General features: G+C 43.9%; 1 protein-coding gene across 1 annotated transcript; it reads right to left on the reverse strand.

The window, feature by feature from the left end:
• Positions 1–2,091: 2,091 nt before the first annotated feature.
• LOC130484215 (patched domain-containing protein 3-like) lies at positions 2,092–12,839 on the reverse strand. The gene is made up of 4 exons (XM_056857116.1): positions 12,072–12,839; positions 7,591–7,712; positions 4,345–4,490; positions 2,092–3,620 (listed from the first exon to the last, which is right to left on the reverse strand). The coding sequence occupies exons 1-4, from the start codon at positions 12,837–12,839 to the stop codon at positions 2,092–2,094; spliced, it is 2,565 nt and encodes an 854-aa protein (XP_056713094.1).
• Positions 12,840–21,410: the final 8,571 nt, after the last annotated feature.

A 21,410-nucleotide genomic window follows, 5' to 3' on the forward strand; every position in this document is an offset into this window, starting at 1 on the left:
CTGGTATAATAAATTGTATTCAGTTGAAACTTGTAGAAAGAACAAAATTTTTGTTCATTGTACTATTTTTTTCTTCTTTTTGTGTTATTTGCATATAAAAGTAGATGATGTTAATACAATTATTTCTTTATAAAATTGTTTTTTCACGAGGGATTTTAATGGAAAACTGTGTTTATTTACATCTGTTGACATAACCTTTGATGCTGAAACTGGTAAGTGTGGTGGACTTAGTGTTTGTAATTTTGGTTGTTTACAGAAAGTATTTTCAGTGTTGCAAAAATGCTTTTTGTTTATTATAATGGAAGCATTTTAGATTAAACATTTTTACATTATCTTATGTAATAATGAAACTTCAATCAACACCTACAATGCTCACTTCAGATACCCATATGCATTACTCCTGTTACAGCATACCTAAAACACCATATTCCCTTGTCTAGAGAGTTAGCTTGTAACTTCAGATACGCTTAACACACAAGAACTGGGTCTTCTGATCAACTAGAAGAAACTGAAATTAAATATATAGGAGCAGTGTTGGATTCCATCAATCTGTGTTTCACATAAACATATTGAAATTAAAAATTGTGCACTACACATTTATTTATTTTGTCAATGTATTACACCGGAATAGACTGCAGGCAGTTACGAACAGTGCTACCACCCTGTATTATCTCAGCCAGTGGGTGTAGGGGAACTATATCTCTTCAGTTATGGAAAGTAGCAATGGGACTGCTTTATTCAGAGTAGTATTAACAATTGAAGCCATTGATGCCGTAGGGGGAAAGAATGTTATTAGCCAACCTCTGAGCAGAATACCTGTAGGGTACTTTCTCAACATTATCACATTCCAGTTTACAAACAATGATGCTACCCATCTGTAAATCTATGTGCTGTGAAACTCAATTAAAACATTTGTTTTTTTCCGAGGGTGGGGGAGGAAAGGCTTCCCAAATCATTAGCAGATGTTATCCAGTTCAGTTGTTCAAGGGAATTGTTTTATTGGTACTGGGAGAAATGCATAATATGCATATCCTGAGTCCTGAACACGATAGTAAGGGATAAATCTAGGAGTATCTCCATATGCCCTTATTGGGGCAGACAACCCTTGTTCCCTTTTATTTATTTTTTTATCAGAAGCCCTGCTGGGGGAAAGTGACACCTGGCCCTTCCCACTTTCTATAAACACTTAGTGGGCACCAAGAAAGGAGCTGGTGGGTACCATGGCATTGCCAGGGCCAATGTTGGGGACCCCTGGATTATAAGGTCTCCAGTCAGGTTATAATACTAAATGTAACACACTGGAAACAGGACACACACACACACACAGGTTTATTTAACTGCTATGAGTGACTGGTTCTTTACAATTCAATATCTTTGATAGATCAGACTTGTAAACACCAAAGAAATAGACTACTGACTTTTAACTGTTTTTGAGAGGAACAGCACCAAAACTCTAAAACCTAAAGTCTCTACTGGATTCCTCACCTAACCAGGATACCTCCGAATTTCTCTCCTTCTCTTTCCCCCACAGTCAGCCCTTCAATGATTCTTTTTCTCCTAACATTCCAATATTCCTCCTCCCCTTGTAAAAACGATTGGCTGTAGCCAGGGAAGGTGCACTCCCCTTGACCATCATCACCTCTGGGGTGGAGGGTTCAAGGTCCAATCAGAAGGCAGGGCTATATCTCAGGGTGAGCAGGCTGACTCAGAGTCTTGGGGCTTCTCCCGTGTGCAAAAGAAGGGTCTTGGACATGTCTTAACTGCCTCCTTCTGTGCAGCGTTAGGTGCTTTGAGAGGCTTGGGCCGCACTGGGCTACCACATGGAAGTGCAGCCATACAACTGTGTCTTGGCATGGCCAAGCAGGATACTGAAACAGAGAAGAGAGGGGAGTGTTAAGAACTCAGTTTTGATAATCGCTGCCACCAAATGCAAAAACATCCGCTTTCTAATGTATCTTGCGATGTAATGCACAATGCCTTTTAAACCTATCTTGACTTTCTTTAAACAGATTTGTGTATAGTAGGCAATTTCATATGTCCTGCAATACTAGCAGAATTTTTATAGTGCTGCCCATCCATTTGCTGCTATCTTTAAAATCTTCCACAAAAGTCAAAGAAGGTTAGAAACACAGGAATAAAAATAAGACCGTGAAGAGCTCCAAAAAAAATAACCAAGAACATTATCTTAAAAAATGTTCTGAAAATGTAAGTGGGTGCCATAGAGAGCACCAACACTCCCACAATGGTGGAAATGGCTCCCTGGACAATGGGATACCCAAGGTGGTACAGAGCATCCACTGCCTTCTCATTCATGCTGGGTTTCTCACTGGAAACAAACGCATAAGAAATATGAGCAGAGAAGTCCACCGAAAACCCTATGCAGATAATGAGGTTGATCATGGATATGGAGTCAAGATGGACATTCCAAAAGGCCATGAAGCCAGTCACACCAACAATAACAGAGGCAACGGCAAAAGTTACCCACAGCGAGCACAAAGGATTGGGAATGAGCAGCAAGGAAATTATTAACATGGCTCCAGCAGCAATCAGAATGTTTTGAATGGTATTCCGACCTATCACAAGGAACTGATCAAAGTATATAAAAGCAGGATGATAAACTATTAGTGGTATCTTACAGCCTGCTGCAAAGCCTCTCAGTTCGTCTAAAATATTCCTCTTATTAATTGCTGTAGTGGCGTTGATTGTCTGTATGAAAAAACGGGAAGCTGATATTTCCAGGTCAGTAAAATTAATGTTCCACTGAGATTCTGGATTCATTTCGAACAGGATAGATAAATTACCAATGAAAGAACTACGATCATCTATATTTAGAGACATTCCGTTAGCAATTGATACATACATTCTCAACCATGACTCTGATAAATACTTATTAACATAAGTTGAATTTTCTATTGACGCCATGCAGTTCTCAAGATCTGCATAAACACCTGAATTCCAATATGGTATGCTTTCAGCAACAACGACCATCATCCTTGGACCATACTCTGTAAAATACTCATCTTGCCAGTTATAATACTGAACAACATAAGAATTATCAGTCACTAGATTCCGAAGATCTATACCTTCCTCAACCTGAGTGCACCCATAAATACTTCTACCTAAGTACCCAATATACAAGACTACCACAGACACCTTGGTCCAGGGGTGCATAAGAAAAGGACCAAAATACTTTCTAAAGAATTCATTCATAGGATGCTCAAACTCTGCCCCAGTGGATTCATCATAAGATCCTCCCACACAGCACATGTTGTAAGCAGAACCACGAGACTCGTCAGTTTCAGCTGGCACTTTCATGAATGTGAGCCAATGTCTGTTGCTTTCTTCTCTTCTACCATTTAGAGCAAGGATTGCCCCAAAGAAGGTCAAATTGTATATGTAGCAGAACATGAAGGATGTTCCTGTGTAGATGCAAAAAGACTGAATGGATGGGAAGGCTGTCGCAGTGCCAATGTAGAAAGCTAAAACGTCAGTAAGAGTTGTGATGGTAACAGACACAGCCGCCTCTGCATAGGTGTCGGCCATCCGATCCTGGACTGTGTCCTTGACCTTAGTCTTTTGCCAGCAGGACACCATGATGAACATGTCATCAACACCAACCCCTGAAGAAAGAAAAAGGATCTTATCAGTTTCCACATACTGTATGAGAAGATAAATTTATGTGAGAAGAACGTGCCCTGTAATCTTATATTGCCGACCTACTGCCAATTTTGGTGAGTGCCGGGAGTCGGCTGCCTAACTAACTGTACCCTACTTTGCTATGCATGGCCAACTCTACTCCCTCCCATTAGGAAAGCACGAGCATGCAACTGAAGACGCAGAAGGCAGTAGCTGGATGGAAATGTCCACAACTTTATTTGTTACAGTAACAAGGCATTGGCATGGCTTAAAGGCATGATCCGTGGACATCGGCCAACCCGCTTGCTGGCCAATGTGTTTTAATGCCCAGCCCACCTGCTGGGAGTGAACTAAGATGGCAGTATCCAAGCTGGACATGTCCTTAACAGGCCTCCCACAAAATCCCTTATTGGGATCCTCAGTGTGGGGAAAAGGAGGCACTCAGGGGCTGGGCAGGTAAACGTAGAAGACTCGTCAGAAGACTCCTGATAAATAGAAGGAGATGAAGAAATAGAAGTCAAAGTCTGATTTATGATCCATATTCATGTTTGGAGGAGAAGAAACATTAAGAAGCTATGTAGCAACGCAAAACTCAAATATGGTTATAGGGTTAAGAAGGTAGATTAATGTTCTCTAATGTCTGATCAGACATAACCATCCAAAGCCATAGTGATGCGTACAGTACCGGAAACAGGGTTTTTTACTTACCAAGTATAAGAAATGGTGCATTTGCGACTGTAATGACAAACGGGACCCCACAGAAGAGCAACAGTCCAAAGCTGCTGAGCACAGCCAAGCCTGACGACAACACACCAAACGCTGCAGCCCACACTTTTGTTCGTACACAGTCTAGTCTGCATTAGAAGATTAGAAAGTCTTTTTGAACAAAGCTAGAGTAAGGCTGTTGAAGTTGAAAGGCACTCTCCACCACCACAAGACATGGAAGTTTCATTAATCTTACTGATGGAGTCTCACATTTGAGTAAAGTAAGGCCATTGGAAGCTCCACGGGCTGCTTGTGTCTCGCTGCTTGGCTGCAGTGTTGGCCAGTCCAGGGAGTGCCGTCCCACCAGACGAGCACCAAACCAGCACCAAACCAGCACCAAACCTGCCACTTTAGTTAGGACCTTACCAGACTGTTCAGACCAGGTCTATTTAAATAAGCCCCCACTCCCTGGCACAGTAGGAAGCAGACAGAAACAGGACTCTCTCAGGCCATAGTTGGGATAGTCCCCCAAACATTTTTGCTTGGCCTTGAAGCCACCAGCTAATCCCATTTAATAATTGAAAAAAAATTGGTATAGTTCAGATTCGGCAGAATTTGGCCCGTCTCAATTCGGGATATGCTGAAGTCCGAACTCCCCCGATTCAGATCCATGAAATTCGGCGCCTAGTTCGAGTTCGTGGGGAAATTCAGTCGAATAAAGTCATTAAAAATGCACTCACGCCTTTCTGCGGCTCCGGGGGGGGGGGCATTTTTGGGGGTAGGGGTCTCAAACTTTCAGGGTAGCTTGAGGGGACGCTTCTTGCAAGAACCCCCAAGTTTTGTAAAGATTGGGTCAGGGGGTCCCGAGATATGGGGCCTGGAAGAGGTTGCCCCCCCAAAAAATTGCCCACAGTGACAGGAATAAAGCCACTTAAAGCACATTGGTGCTTTTCCGTGGCTCCGGGGGGGGCATTTTTGGGGGTAAAGGTCTCAAACTTTCAGCGTAGCTTCAGATGAGGCTTCTTGCAAGAACCCCCAAGTTTTGTAAAGATGGGATCAGGGGGTCCAGAGATATGGGTTCCCCCCTTTTCCCTATTGGGATGAATGGGATCAGCCGATCCTATGCATCTAGAGAGAGGCAAATCCAAGGCAAAACCTCCCGTGCTAACCATTGCAATGCAAAGCAACACGCGAGCGACCATGGAAAGGAACAGAGGCACACTAGGCTAGCTATAGCAAAAAGGAAAAAAGGAGCAGGTGACTTGGACAGTGAAAATGTATTGTGAAAGTCAGATTTTGCAAAAACATTTTTGAGTGAGCAGCAAAACAGACCGTGCAAAAAAACCCCCCAGAGTTTGTATTTTCTGCCCTGCTCCTTCTTCTCATGGTGGAGGGTCACTCCCCCTTATGCAAACGACCCCACCAAACTCAAGCAAGTCTCACCAGCACCACCCCCCACCTCTCCAACCAATATGGTGCCGTGGTGCACCCCCCAAACGGGGAAAAAAATCCAAGACGCAGGAAATCTCACGCAAGCCGCCCTGTTGCACTCAACCCCAGGCTAGAGGCAAAAACAGTGAAAAACACCAAGGAGGAGGCTCGACACCAAGGGTGCCGAGCAGAGAGAGACTCGCTAGCCGCCGCACAGACTCAACTTTAAACTTAACTTTAAAAGCAGTACACACACTCCCACAGAGGTGAGCGGTCACACACCCCTCGGCAGAATGGGCGAAAGCCTCCTTTGGCTTCCCCCCCAACAGAAACTGCCCCCCCAGACTCTGCTTCCCCACCCCCCACATACACACAGGAAAAAATTATAGATTAAAGCCCCAAAAGGGGTCTTACTGTGGATGTCTTCTGTTCCATCAGGAGGGACTGGGTAATCCAATACGATTCCATTTAAGCACGGGAGGTTTTGCCTTGGATTTGCCACTCTCTAGATGCATAGGATCAGCTGATCCCATTCATCCCAATAGGGAAAAGGGGGGACCCATATCTCTGGACCCCCTGATCCCATCTTTACAAAACTTGGGGGTTCTAGCAAGAAGCCTCATCTGAAGCTACGCTGAAAGTTTGGGGGGTGCGCCCCCAAAAATGCACCCCCTGCAGCCACGGAAAGGAGCGAATGTGCACATGCACCCCCCCCCACGGGGATTTCTCTCTCACACACAAACAGATACTCTCTTTCTCTCCCCGGGCCACGCAGCAGCTGGGCTCAAGTGCTCAATCGCGACTGATTGGCCAGAAGAAGACACTGCTTGGCTGACTGGCCGCGGGAATGCTGCTTACTAACTGACAGTTATGCTGCTGTGCCGAACCCAGAATTTGCCGAATTTATCCGAACACCCCGAACTCGCTGAATTCGGCTCCCCGGTTTCCAGCCTTTTTTGAGTTTGGACCATCCGAAATAAAAACCGCCCTATTTAATAACCTACGCATTAAATATCCAAATAAATCCACACCAAATGTTGTGACATGTCCTACTTGTTTCTTGTCCATTAAAGGCAACTCTTTCTTGGACTGGAATACTCATTTAGCTATCACCAGGGCTTGTAAAGATCCAGAGAGAAGGAATGTACACCAATATTGCAGTACGTGGATGAAGATCCAGTGAATATTCTACTGTAATATTAATTTGTCTATTAACTTCCAACCAAAGTGTCCTGATAATCAGGCACATCCATAATAAGTGTGTCAGATTTACTCCTGGCTGCTTATACCGCCAACATATATCCAACTCCAATAGCCCCAATTTGAGGAACCTATTAGGGATCCAAAAACTGTGAGGAATAATCTTATTCTTATTAAATGTAACCTAACATCTAAAGTAATTTAACATTATACAGTACAGTATACATATTGTTTTCTGAATATGCTTACTGAGTTGTATATTGAAATTCTGGCTTGAGAGGGAAAGATCACATTCTAAGTGTAAATCTCTAAAAAGTTTAGTGATATCATAGTTTAACAGCTGTGTTAATGAAATGATATCAGATTTGGCCCATGTCAGCCATATGAAAGATCTGCCTTTGATTTTGATATTATGGTTGTTCCACAGTGTGCATACAATTAAATTCATTCTTTGCTCTTCAATAAGTATTTAAACCAATTTCTATTGCATGTTTCATTGATTTTAAGAGAGATAAAGTTGTGAGATTTTTTACAATTTTAGTTTACTAATGAAATAACACAAAATCATACGATTACTCAAAAATTTAACCTCCCCAGCCCCAGGAAATAAAAAGTTACCTTGCGCATGAATTAATTGCAAAGAATATTGTTAAAAAATATGTGATGGAAAACAGAGGGACCACTTCCTTGCTACTTTTTTCAAACTCTTCCTGTCTGGAGATGGAGGTATAATAGGCCACCTGCCATGAGAGACAAAAGAAGAATCACTGGTTAAGTATTTTTTCTCTTAACAAAAGTTCTCAAAGAGAGAATACCAGTAATCATAAAGTTCGCAAATATCAATTCCTTTATACTTTTTTTCCAAATCAAGTTAAGAAATGTTAATAATCTTCAAGATTTCTGACATCTGACCCTGATCCCTCAACCATCGAGCTACAAAAGCACTCAGTCCTTGGGACAAGCTATATTATATGGCAGAGGTGAAATGATTGGAAGTCCAGATACATTATTTGGCAGCTGTATTTGAGGACCAGACAAAATGTCTGGAGTTCCCATCATATAGTGTAGCCCTCAGAAGCAGGCTGAAATGGATCCAGAAAAAGAATTCTATTCTAGAGATCTATGTTTTCCATAAATGACAAAACAGTGCCCCCCCTCCTGCCCAGAAAAAGAAGAAGAAAAGTTGGTTTTTATATGCCTACTTTATCTACCACTTAAGGAAGAATCAAACCGGCTTACAATCACCTTCCCTTCCCCTCAACAGATGCGCTGTGAGGTAGGTGGGGCTGAGAGAGCTCTAAGAGAGCTGTGACTAGCCCAAGGTCACCCAGTTGGCTCCACATGGAGAAGTGGAGAAACCAACCCGGTTCACCAGATTGGCATCTGCCGCTCATGTGGAGGAATGGGGAATCAAACTCTGTTTTCCAAATTAGAGTCCACCACTCCAAGCCATCGTTCTTAACCACTACACCACGCTGGCTTCCAAAAGACATTTCAGAAGAAATTTATACCATACATCACTTTTCCCCTAAAGCCTAAACTTATTTAACAACATAAAATACATCATTTATAACTTAGAGCCCAATCCTGAAGGGGGTAGATCCGCGGCGGCCAGGAGCAGTGGAGCCGTGCCGCCTCCTCAGAGGGTTCCCAGCTGCCGCAGAGCCTAAAAAAAGCATTTTAAAAATAAAAATAATAAAAATGGGGGAAAGATCCCATTGAAACCAACAAAGCTGTGCCACAAAAAAGGAGGTGCAGCCCTGCCGCCGCTCAAGGGGGTGCTCCCGGGACAAAAGGGACCTAAAGCCAGCTCCACCCTTGGGAAAGCTCCCCACACACACCAGCACAGGCTTTCCTTTCTGAGAAAGCCCTGCCGGAGTGGCTGCGCTGGCAGAGGGGGCTGGTGATGCTTGGACGCCAGCGTGTTTGCACCCATACCAGCATAGGTGCCACCTTATCATGTGATAAGGTGGCACCTATGCTGGCGCTGGGTCACACCGGCTCCAAAGGAGCTTGCCCCCCCCTTCAGGAATGGGCTATTAGAAGAAAAATGTACAGAATTTGGAATATTTATGACATTTAAAAATATAAATGCCACAGCCTTTTAACAAGCAAAAATTTTAGTATACCTGATACTAAAGGGAGAGACAGCACTACGAGTCTTCAGAGCTATTACGTACAAAATGAAGGAAGAGTTATCACAGGGAAGACACTTTTTAAATTAATTTTTTAACACATGGGGACCTGTTACTAAAGTAAATGAGAGAGGCAAAAACAATTCCTGGCACCATATTTATTTATTTATTTTCTGCACAGAATTGTGCTGAGAGGTGCTAAGCCCCACCCTCCCAACAACCCCCCTCCATATCATATAACAGCTAGGGTACAGGTGAATGTTGCCCGACACCAAGGCAGTGCCCTCCCCCACGCCCCCTAATCATACAACCAATAAGCAGCTGGCTTAAGAGAACTTCCTTCATCAATAGATGCCTCAACATGCTTGTCAAGCTTTCCTCCCCATCTAATTATTTTCAAAAATTATATTTATTTATTTAAAATCATATGAATTCATGAGGATCTGTGCCTTGGATCCACATTGTTTTGCTCCATGAGGGCCCCATGAAGCGGTGGATATGTGATTTTTGTGGTGCTATCTGTGGCCAGTTATGATGAGTGATTTGGTGGTGAATCTGGGGTGACCCAATGCAAAAATCCTGTGGATCCATGAGGATCTTTGCCTAGGAACCACGTTTTTGCACTGTGGCGGTGCCATGAAGCTTTGGATCTGTGATTTTTCTGGTGTAATCCATGACTAAGGGCATGATATGTGATTTGATGCTGAGTTTGGGGTGACCCAACACAAAAATCCCGAGGATCCATGCTTCAGAACCATGTTTTTGTGTGCTGTGGTGGCACTACAAAGCAGTGGATCCGTGATTTTTGTGGTGCAATGTGTGGCTGTGGACATGATATGTGATTTGATGGTGAATTTGAGGTGACCCAATTCAAAAATCATGAGGATCCATCTCTAGAACTACATTTTGGCGCCATCATCGTGCCATGAAGTGATGAATGCATGATTTTTGTGGTGCTGCCATAGGCAAAGGAATGATAAGAACATAAGAACATAAGAAAGGCCATGCTGGATCAGACCAAGGCCCATCAAGTCCAGCAGTCTGTTCACACAGTGAACAGGTGCCTCTAGGAAGCCCACAAACAAGACGACTGCAGCAGCACCGTCCTGCCTTGTGTTCCACAGCACCTACTATATTCGGCATGCTCCTCTGATCCTGGAGATAATAGGTATGCACCATGACTAATATCCATTTTAACTAGTAGCCATGAATACCCCTCTCCTCCATGAACATGTCCACTCCCCTCTTAAAGCCTTCCAAGTTGGCAGCCATCGCCACATCCTGGGGCAGGGAGTTCCACAATTTAACTATGATCTACAATATGATAGTGTTTTTTATTTTGTTTCAATGTAAAAATCATGTGTGAATCTATTTAAAATAATCTTGATCCAACTTTTACCCAGTCCCTCAAGCAACAAAAGACTGTTCAAGTCAGTTCAATACCAGGGTCACCTCAAGAATATGTTCTAGGACTGCAGAATCTGCCCAAGCAAGTTCCTACAGTATTCAGTACAATTAAAACAAGCAAACAGAACAGCGTTTTCTCAGATTTCATAAGCATGGGTGCTCACTCCCATCTCAACAGTTCCCATCTGTTTCACAGACATCACACGGCGACTCTTGAATATAACCGTGTACGCTCAACACACACACACACACACAAAAGCAAATGTACTAATAATATAGAAACCTCTATGCGTTTCACAAGTTGTTTCGTCAGGGTATTGGAAAGCATACTGATCTCCAAGGCTTTCCCCATTCGAAATGTGTAGAGGTCTCTATATTATTATTAATAAATTACTTTCTCACTGTGCCTACAACTTTGTTTGCTCTTTTTTTTTGGGTCTTGGTGACTGGAGCGACCCTCTTTTCTGGGTTATGCGCAGTCAGCCTAATGCCGCATACAAAGTTCTCTGGATTGAAGCACCAATCCAACAGAGTTTGGTAGTAGGTGTGTTTTGCCTTATCTGATTATTATTATAACACACCTGTCCAAAGGAGAAAGGATGAGGATGTCTCACAAACGGCATTTAACTCCACAGAATGTATTGATGAATGGCAAAATGCTACAGCAGCATTTATAAGTATATAAAAACAAAGATTAATCTTCAAGTCAAACTTCTTTTTTTGCCATCAAGTTGCAGCTGTTTTATGACGACCCAGTAAGATTTTTCAAGGCCAGGGAGGTTCAGAAGTGGTGGTTTGCTTTCGGGTCATGACACTGGAATTTCTTGGTGGTTTCCCATCCAAATACTGACCAAGGCTAACCCTGCTTAGCCTCCAAAGTCTGGAGCGATAGGGCTAGTCTGGGGCTATCCAGGCCAGGGCACAAGTCAAGCTAGTGACAAATCAACATCCTCTCTTGGTGGGGCACATCTGTAAGCCATTACTAAAAAGGTAAAGGTCCCCTGTGCAAGCACTGGGTCATTTCTGACCCATGGGGTGAAGTCACATCCCGACATTTACTAGGCAGACTATGTTTACGGGGGTGGTTTGCCAGTGCCTTCTTCCCCAGTCATCTTTCCTTTACCCCCAGCAAGCTGGGCACTCATTTTACTGACCTCGGAAGGATGGAAGGCTGAGTCAGCCTTGAGTCGGCTACCTGCAACCGACCTCCACCAGGATTGAACTCAGGTTGTGAGCAGAGCTTGGACTGCCATACTGCAGCTTACCACTCTGCGTCACGGGGCTCTTCAAGCCATGATTTTGTGAAGATTTTTCTACAGCGCAAGAGACCCTCATCAGCCTTTGCTGGGTCCCAGGCAGGCACCATGGGGCTCCAGTACAAAATCTGGATGCCCCAGCTGGGGTGTGGGATAGGCAACTGTACACGAGGCACATCTTATGGGAGCCATCCTAAATCAGTCTACTCACAAATAAGTCCCATGTTGCTCAGTGGGGTTTACTCCCCCCCAAACGTGTCCTGCAGCCTCAGCCTCCAGCCTGTGCATTGGTCGCCCTTACCCGCACCGAGGTGAGCTTCAAGGAGGCCAGGAGGTCGGGGATGCGCTGCAGGAAGGCCTCCAGCCACTTCAAGCTGGCTTCGCGCCGCGCGGGATCGTCTTCCTGCAGGTAATAGAGGAGGCGCAGAGCTTTGGCGGCCCGGAGGGGGCGGCTCTGGTCTTCCTCCGGCCCCGCATCCACACTGACGTTCCCAAAAAAGGCTCCCAGGGGGACATAGGGTTGCCAGACCGGGAAGGTGAGGTTGGGCAGCAGCGCTTCGATCCGCGCCGAGTCGTTGCCGACGGCGCTCAGCAGCGGGTTGGGGCTGCTGCAGGTGCCGTCGATGCGGGCGCACACCTGCGCGTAGGCCAGCCCGTCCGCGCGGAAGCCTCGCACGGCGGCGTCCAGCGCCAGCAGCTCGCCGAAGGCGGCCCGGGTGAGGAGCGTGCGGTCCGGCTCGTGGGCCACGGCCACGAACGCCACGAAGGTCCCCTCGGTGGTCAGCCTGGGCGCGGAGAAGCGCCGGGCGTCGTCCGTCGGGAAGCGCATCTGCACCAGGCGCCGCTCCGCCTTGGCCGGACCCCCGCGGGGCGTGAACTGCCCCTCGATGTCGTTGGACTCCCGGCTGGGCAGTTGCACGAAGCCGGTGCCCAGCGCGGCCGAGAGGGCCACGGGCAGCAGGAGGAAGGGCCAGGGGTGGGCGCCCACCAAGCCCCCCAGGCGGCCGAGGGCGCGGGAGAGGGGCCGCTCCACGCAGTCCGTCCGGTATCCTCTGCCGCACCCGCTCATGGCGCCTTGGGGGCTTCCCTCCCGCTTTCCGAGGCTGCCGTCGAGGGCGCTCCCCCCCCCCCCGAAGACCTGCCCGGCCGCGTTCTCTGCGCGTTGGCGGTGCTGATTTGAATGCCGCTGCCAGGCGATGCCGTTCTATTGCGGTCGGAGCCACCCGCGCGGCCCCTTGGCATCCCCGTCCCGGCGAGCCAAGTGCAAGCCCCCCCCCCCCAACACACACAATTGCTAACCCCGAAGTATTGCTCGTGTTGCCGAATGCTGATGAGACCAGCTTGTTGGAAATCCGGCGGTGGGGGGAGGTCATGGGGCGAAAACGCGTGGCCGCTTTATCCTTTTTTAATCCCTGTTTTAGCCCGGATCGAACGCGCATTAGGCCAAACGCTTGCCTTCGATCCGGGCTGAATCAGGGATTAAAGGAGGATAAAGCGACCGTGCGTTTTCGCCCCATGGTGGGAAGGCGCGGGAAAGGGGCTGCTCCGCCCAGCCCGTCCGGCATCTCCCACCTCCGACCATCCTGTTTTTGTTTTTGTTTGTTTTGAGACAGCAAGATAGACTCCCCCTGACTGTGGAAGATCCACTGATTTAGCCATTGGTAATAATCTCTTTTCCTTTCTGGAAATGTATTAGGACAGCAAGGGAATAGCTTGTTGCTGGGCAGGATATCTCTGTGTGTGTATGTCTGTGTGCTAAGGAATTGGGGCAAGAGTCATGGAGGGTTACAGTAAACCATAACAAGAACTGGGTGAAACTGTTACTCTACTGCCGCCTCTATGTCTGTAGTGCTATCAGCTTTACCCTGAATGTTGATGGGTTGTCACATCTTGAATTTGGATAAATATCTCTCCCTCAGTACAATCGGGGCTCAGAGATTTCTGCCCATTAGGGCCTCTGAGTCAGCAGCTGCAATAAACTGTTTTCTTGAAATAACGATCTCAGGTCTCTCTCTCCCCCCATGAACCCCCGTTTACCACATCAGTTTTTTTATTTATTTTTATTATTTTCCACTTAAATCATATTTTGTTTCATCATTGAATCAACATATTTGTATAACATAAATAATCTTTGTCTAATCACTACAAATAATTCTATCTTATTGACTTCCCCTCTCCCCTCCTCTATCTATTTTATATAACCGTGGTTCCCTTTGTAATTAAGTTCTAATTCATTATAATATTTCATATATAAGTTTAACTATAAATCACACTTTCTTATAATCTAAATTATAACAGTAATATTTTTCCTACTTGGATCATTTGAATTAGAGCAAAACATAACCTTTAATATTTCCCAAGTTAAATTCATTAACACAGTATAGTGTCCATGCCTCCCATTATCCCATAAATTCCACATTTTCTTTTTGATTTACTAATGCAGTTAGTTTAGCTATTTCTGCTAGTTCCAACATTTTGTTTATCCAGTCAGCCTTGTCCAGTATTTCAGACAATTTCCATTTTGCTGCATAAACCAATCTTGCAGCTGTGGTAGCATACATCAAAAAAGATCTCTGAATCAGTATTGTTTCCAGTATAATGCTTAACAACATCATTTCCGGTGTTTTTGGGATATTTTGTTGTAATATCAATCTTACTTCATTATAGATCATGTCCCAAAAGTTCTTGGCTTTCTCACGTAGCCACCAAACGTGATGAAAACGGCCATCGTGTTTTTGGCTGGCGGAAGCCATCTGCTAGGGAACGGGTCCCAAGTGCAGCCCTGGTACTTCCTCCCAAGAGAGGCGTGGGGAGAAGCCTGCAGGTCCTCCAAATAACTGGACGGCTGGACTTGGGCGCTGGCCCCTACTTGGATCCCGAGGAGAAGTAATTTAGCCATCCAATAACCTCGAAATCCGGCTTGCCAACCGGCTACATCATTACAGTGTGTCCTTATTCATGTCTGTTTTTTTTTTAAAATGCACTCAAACACCTGACCTGCAGACCTAAACAATGAAATAAAAAACAGAAGAGGTCCTCCAAGAATCTGGTGCCAACAGGCTCATCATGTATATATTATATAATGGAGTATATACTGAAATATTGCCGATGAAACCTACAAGTCACACAATGTTTAATTTTAGTATGTTAATACAGTACACTTTAAAGATGATAAAAGTTTGTGTTAATTATATGGTATGAGATTCCCCTCACCCCCACCCCAGCTCAAGGAATGGCTCACTTTTTATATGTCATGTTGAAGTGTACAGGTCCCTTTCAGACGAACATTGGCTGTAATTTCAGCATGGGTTATTGATGTCCCACAAGGCTTCAAAGATACAAGTAGAATATAAGCAGTTGGCAGTCACTCGTTAATTTTTCTCTTTAATTATAATTATCTTGGCTGTTATGACCTTGAAGCAACAGGCAGCATTTTCCACGCTGAACCTATCTTATAGTAAAAGGTGTTTTGGAAACTCCCCTAGCTCAAGGTTTTATTTTATCTTTTATTTATTATTTGATTTGGTTTGAGCAACAGGAAAGGGAAGAGAATACCGGTAGGTGGAGCCTAGTCAGCAGGGTTAGCAAGACCTAGCTGTGTATTAAAACTACTCAGCTGCCAGTGTCTCTAAAGCTGTAATGTGATGAATTAGGAGTTTAGGAGCTCAATGTGTTGCAACCTTTCACTTATAAAGCATATAGAAGCATATAGAACTGTATATATTTGTAGAATTTCCCTATTGAGCTCCTATTGAAATTCTTTGTAAGCCATTTAGAGGCTTGTCTCCTCTCTGCTAGTCAAGGCTAGGCAAAGGAGCAAAAGTACCCTTTTATTCCATTCAAGAATATGGTCTGCGTCTCCTTTTAGCCTCAGAGAAGCATTTTCTGCTGTCTTTCTAACTTACACTGTGAAGACCTTAAAATGTGCCAAGTCTTTTCCTGCTTAGTTACTACCTGGCCTCAAAGCATTTTCTTTTATCAGCTAAAGGATCATCTATGGTATAACAATGAATGGACAGCAATGCCGGAGAAGGAAGTTCTTATATGGAGAACATACAAGGAGTGCAGAGGTATAGAGACGCTGAAGTGGACTTGAAGTTGAGGCCATCTCAGAGTCCAAACTATATTATTTAATTAATATTGGAAACATATAAAAAGAGGGACAGAAAGGCAGGGAAGTTAGATCTCCCTAGCCCTTGGGCTAGGGGGTCTCAGGGTTCTCTCCAGCAGCCATTGCATGGCCTGGAGACTCTCAGAGCTATTCAGTCCTTATGGATTGGAGGTTCATAGAGCTCTCTAGTTCTTGCATGAAGTTCACACCCAGATCTCTCTGATCTTCGCATAGATCAGAGGTTTCTCCAACATAGAATCAGTCTTTGCATGGACTGAGGATTCTCAGAGATTTCTCTAGTCTTGGCATATACTACAGATTCTCAGAGATTTCTCCAACAAATGGAGGGTCTTAGAGCTCTACCCAGTCTTAGCATGGACTGGGGACTCTCAGGTCTCTCTAGTCCTTATGGACTGGAGAGTTTCACAGATGACATAATTGGGTAAAGTATATCTAAAGAGCCCTGTGGCACAAAAGACCTCCGTGGCGCAGAGTGGTAAGCTGCAGTACTGCAGTCCAAGCTCTGCTCATGACCTGAGTTTGATCCCAACAGAAGTTGGTTTCAGGTAGCCAGCTCAAGGTTGACTCAGCCTTCCATCCTTCTGAGGTCGGTAAAATGAGGACCCAGCTTGCTGGGAGTAAAGGGAAGATGACTGGCAAACCACCTCGTAAACAAAGTCTGCCTAGAAAACGTTGGGATGTGACATCACCCCATGGGTCAGGAATGACCTGGTGCTTGCACAGGGGACTACCTTTACCTTTATATCTACTAACTTACTTATATTCTAGATATTTTGAGTTAAAATGCTTTTAACTAAATCAGATCTTATTCACTGAAGGTACTTATAACCATCTTATGGATTTCTGTATCTTGTGTTTTCTAACAGCGCATTCCTGACCGGAATGCCTGCGCTGGGCTTAGGAAGCAACACAGTGGTGCTTCCTCCGCCCATCGCCAAAAATCCGTGCAACCCTATGGAGATGGTGGCGTGTCTCGGCCAAAATAAAAGGGGGCATTCCCGAGCCGAAACAGCTCAGGAGGTCGCCTAACGGCAGCCCTGCCCCCAGCTGGTGCTGTAACGCCCTGGGAATGCCTCCTAGGATGCCGTTACGCCACGGAAACGCCTCCCGGGTCGCTGCCATGGCCTTTGCAGGCATCCGGACACCAGTGGCAGGCTCCAGCGGTGTCTGGGCCTAGCGCTGCCGTGGCAGCGGCCAGAGACCAGGGTCCAGCCCTGCAAGCTGGCACTTGGGCCACAAACACCAGCGTGCACCTCCCGGATGCCGGCGCTGTGGGCCATTGCCGGCCTCCAAAGGCCTTTGGGTGCAGCCACCAGCGCAAGTCAGGAATGCGCTGTAAATGAAATATTATTATTGTTTTAAGGTTTGAAATTCTAATATAGAGGTTTAACATAGAGATTGCTTGTAACATGAAATATGTTTAAAACTTATAATGTCTGGACTTTTGTAACATTTAAAGACTTTGTATCCATCTACATACATACATTCTATATATATTCTATATATATTTTAATTGAAGCTATTCAATAAAAAGACTTCCTCTGGTAAATAAAACTAAGTTGTGTCCTGCTTATTAGGTGATTAACTGAATAAGATAACATACTTCTTCTCAGGATGGGTTCTATTCTAAGAGCATAGGCACTGAAAGGCACTGACCTGCTTCAAATGCTATCTGTGTGCTGTTGTACCAATTTTTAATCTATTTTTATTGAGTGAACGGACAACTTAAAATTAGTATAGACAATGGGAAAGAAACGGGGCTATCCATCACCCCTTACACTAAACAAAGTAAAAAGGAAGACTTTTTTTTTCAGAGGGACTCCCATATCCTACAAAGCAGACAAACAGATAGAAGAAGAAGAAGAGTTGGTTTTTATATGCCGACTTTCTCTACCACTTAAGGGAGACTCAAACCAGCTTACAATCACCTTCCATTCCCCACAACAGACACCCTGTGAGGTAGGTGAGGCTGAGAGAGCTTTAAGAGAGCTGTGACTAGCCCAAGGTCACTCAGCTAGCTTCGTGTGTAGGAGCAGGGAATCAAATCCGGTTCACCAGATTAGCCTCCGCCACTCATGTGGAGGAGTGGGGAATCAAACCCAGTTCTCCAGATCAGACTCCACCGCTCCAAACCACCCCTCTTAACTACTGCACCACGCCGGCTCTCACCAGATAGCAGTGCTTGTCTGAGGAGTCAGGGCTGTCCTTAAACCCTAATCCACAAGACTCACAATTAGATGAGGGTCTGAAGGAATTGTCTAATGTTAGTGATCTTTTCCAAATTCCTTCTCTGAGAAATGAGAGATCAGAGCCAAATAGGGAAGAAATTTTGATTAACTAGCTAAGCAAACAGTATTAATTGGCCAGAATGGCTTGATAAGGTCTATGACAGACTTGATCTGATAACTCAGTGCTGCCAGAAAGAGCCATGGGTTAGCCCAAATATTCAGTCAAGTAGAAAACCATATTTTGGAAATCGTCTGCCAAATGTAACAGGAGGAAGAGTTACTGGGAGTTACTGGGAGTTGATTTAGTTACTGGGAGTTGATTTTGTTGACCATTCTGGTCCAAATGAAGACTTTTGTCAGGTAGTGTTGGAAGTTCATCCCTATCAGGGCCAAAATATTAATTGGTTTTTGAACTGGTGTAATAAAGAAGCATCTAGCTTTCTTATTGAATATATCACATATTGATTTAAAAACAGAAAGAATCTAGGGACCAATATATCATTATCATCTTTAACTCACATTGTTTCCCTCCAAGATTACCAAATCTTATCTTGGCTAAAAGTAACTTCCTACGAGCATATGGGATAATTCCCCTGAAGTACCTCCAACATCCAGTAATTAAACCATTGATACATCCAAATGCCCTATCCCCGAAAAGAGGGTTTGTAAAAATAATGTGGCCAAGGTTAGCAATAATGTTGAATCACATAAGGATTCGTGTTTATTTGTAGGTCAGGAGAAGGAGCTCAGTGAGGAGGAGGAAAAGAAGGGAAAGTTATCTGTTTAAGTTGAGCTTGATGATCAATTGGTTGAAAATTACCCCAGGCATAATAATAGAGGGTCTTTTGCATTCTTCCTGCCATTATAAAAGTCAGTGTAATAATCATTTCATCTAACTTTTAAACTGGCATTCCTAATGTGAGCACTGAAGTCACCAAACAATATTACTTTTGCCTTGGGATATTTAATCTCAAATTCACAGATGTATTTTTTTTTTCAAATCAGGCCAATCAATGCTCATAATGAAAAGGTGAGGTGTAAGGAGGGATATGTACATTTACAGCCAAAATTATCTCTTTAAAAGTCAAGAGAGCCAGCCATTGCTAAGGATCTAAAGGAAGAAGGAGTGTTACAACACACTTCAATGAAATGGAAATCAAACATGCCAGCTTTCCTCTTAGGGCATCCTTTAGTAGATTGGTGGGGGGTAGATTAAGCATGTGAGGAATCCTTTTTAGATTTGAGTCTGGTGTAAACCAGGTCTCTTGGATGAAAACTATAACATCTTATGAAATGTAAAAATGTGGAGTCCTAGGTTTTATTTAACCATCCTGTCGTATTGAAATGATTTCCAATAATGCTCACTCTGGGTCCCTGGATGTCTGTTTAGTTTTTCTGTTTTGTCCAAGCTCCCATTAAGTTCCACTAAAATTGATCCATTTTTATATATGGGCACTGGAACCAATTTAGAGGCATCACCTGTGAGGCCTACTGAGTGAGGTCCTACCGTACCATTCTCACGATTCTCTAAATACCAATGGAAGAACCCTTCTGCAGAGGGCCCTGAAGTGTTTATAGAGGGTGAGCAAACCCAGGTAGCTTGCCATTGAGAGTCACGTCTAGTGACTTAGAATGGTCTGATGCTATCTGAACTGAAGTGAGAGGAAACAAAGAAAGTCTGGCAGTATCTCACATTGGGCTTGGCAAGACAAGATGAAGAGATAGGACTTAACAGGGAAAGGCTAGGTAAACGAAAACTCTTTTAATTTCAACCCATTGGTTCTGGTCTGCTTCTGGGGCAACAGAAAACAACTCAGCACCATCCTCTATAGGACAGCCCTTCAAGTAATGAACATGGTTATCATATTACCTCTCAGTCAACTCCTCTCCCGGCTAAACATACTGAGTACCTTCAATCTTTCCTCATAGGACTTGGTCTCCAGACCCCTTACCATCTTCGTTACCTCCTTCTGGATGTGTTCCAGCTTGTCTACATCCTTCTTAAATTGTGGTGCCCAAAACTGAACACAATATTTAATGAGTTTAACCTGTTATGGTAATAATTTAAGACAAATAACTGATTTTGAGAAACTCATAAATCAGCATCTAGATCATTTATTTTCAGTGAGGTATAAGCAAGTAATTAGCAAAGCACTAATGTAAACACCAAATTTTTTAAAAAACTGGAACTTTGCTCTAGGATATGAAATAACAACATAAGTATGGGATTTTGCATTTATGGTAGGATCAAGGTTTACTGTTTGCCTAATCTTTAGGGGAAATTGATGTATGATGGTACATCAGCTTTATGTAACTTCAAAATTAATTCCCAAAATATATAATGCTTGTTCTGGCTCCTGTTGGTATTGTAATCAAGAATCCACAGATTTTGTCCACATGTGGAGGCATGGTCCAAGAGTGAACAGATTTTGGTGCATTGCAGTTTTGATTAGTGTTGGTTTTGAAAGGGCTGTTAAGAATCCTCTATCATGTATGTTATTAAGTTATGTTTCTGGAATTCCAGAGAAAGTACAACTAATTGTCTTAAATCTGATCACTGTCATGTGCTTAGTCTTTGGATGACACTGGAAATCAAAAGAGTCTCTTGAAATCAAGGAACGGTTAGCCAAAGTAAAAGAAGTGTATTTAATGATAAAGATTACAACACTTCAAAGAAATGAGAACATTGATGAGATCCAGTCAGTGTGGGCTAGTATAATAAACTGTATTCATTTGAAACTTGTAGAAAGAACAAATTTTTGTTAATTGTACAATTGTTAATTGTATGCTTTCTTTTTTTTCTTTTTGTGTTATTTTCATGTAAAAGAAGATGATAGTAATACAATTATTTCTTTATAAAATTGTTTTTTCACAAGGGAGTTTAATGGAAAACTGTTTATTTAAATCTGTTGACATAATTTTTTGATGCTGAAACTGATTAAGTGTGATGGACTTACAGCATATTCCTGAGGCCACAGGCGCGCCATGGCGGTGGGGCGAGGAGCAGCAATGGCGCAGCTGGGAGGCCATAGAACTGTGTCTTGGCTTGGCCAAACAGGACACTGAAGCAGAGAAGAGAACTCAGTTTTGATCAGTTGACAATCACTGCCACCCAATGCAAAAACCTCCGCTTTCTAATGTATCTTGCTATGTAATGCACAACAATGCCTGTTAATCCTCCCTCAACCTTCTTTAAACAGAGTCGTGTAGTCGGCAATTTCATATCTCCTGCAATTCTAGCAGAATTTTCATAGTGCTGCCCATCAATTTGCTGCTATCT

The sequence above is a fragment of the Euleptes europaea genome, chromosome 11 (genome assembly GCF_029931775.1).
Source record: "Euleptes europaea isolate rEulEur1 chromosome 11, rEulEur1.hap1, whole genome shotgun sequence".
NCBI classification, from domain to species: Eukaryota; Metazoa; Chordata; class Lepidosauria; order Squamata; family Sphaerodactylidae; genus Euleptes; species Euleptes europaea.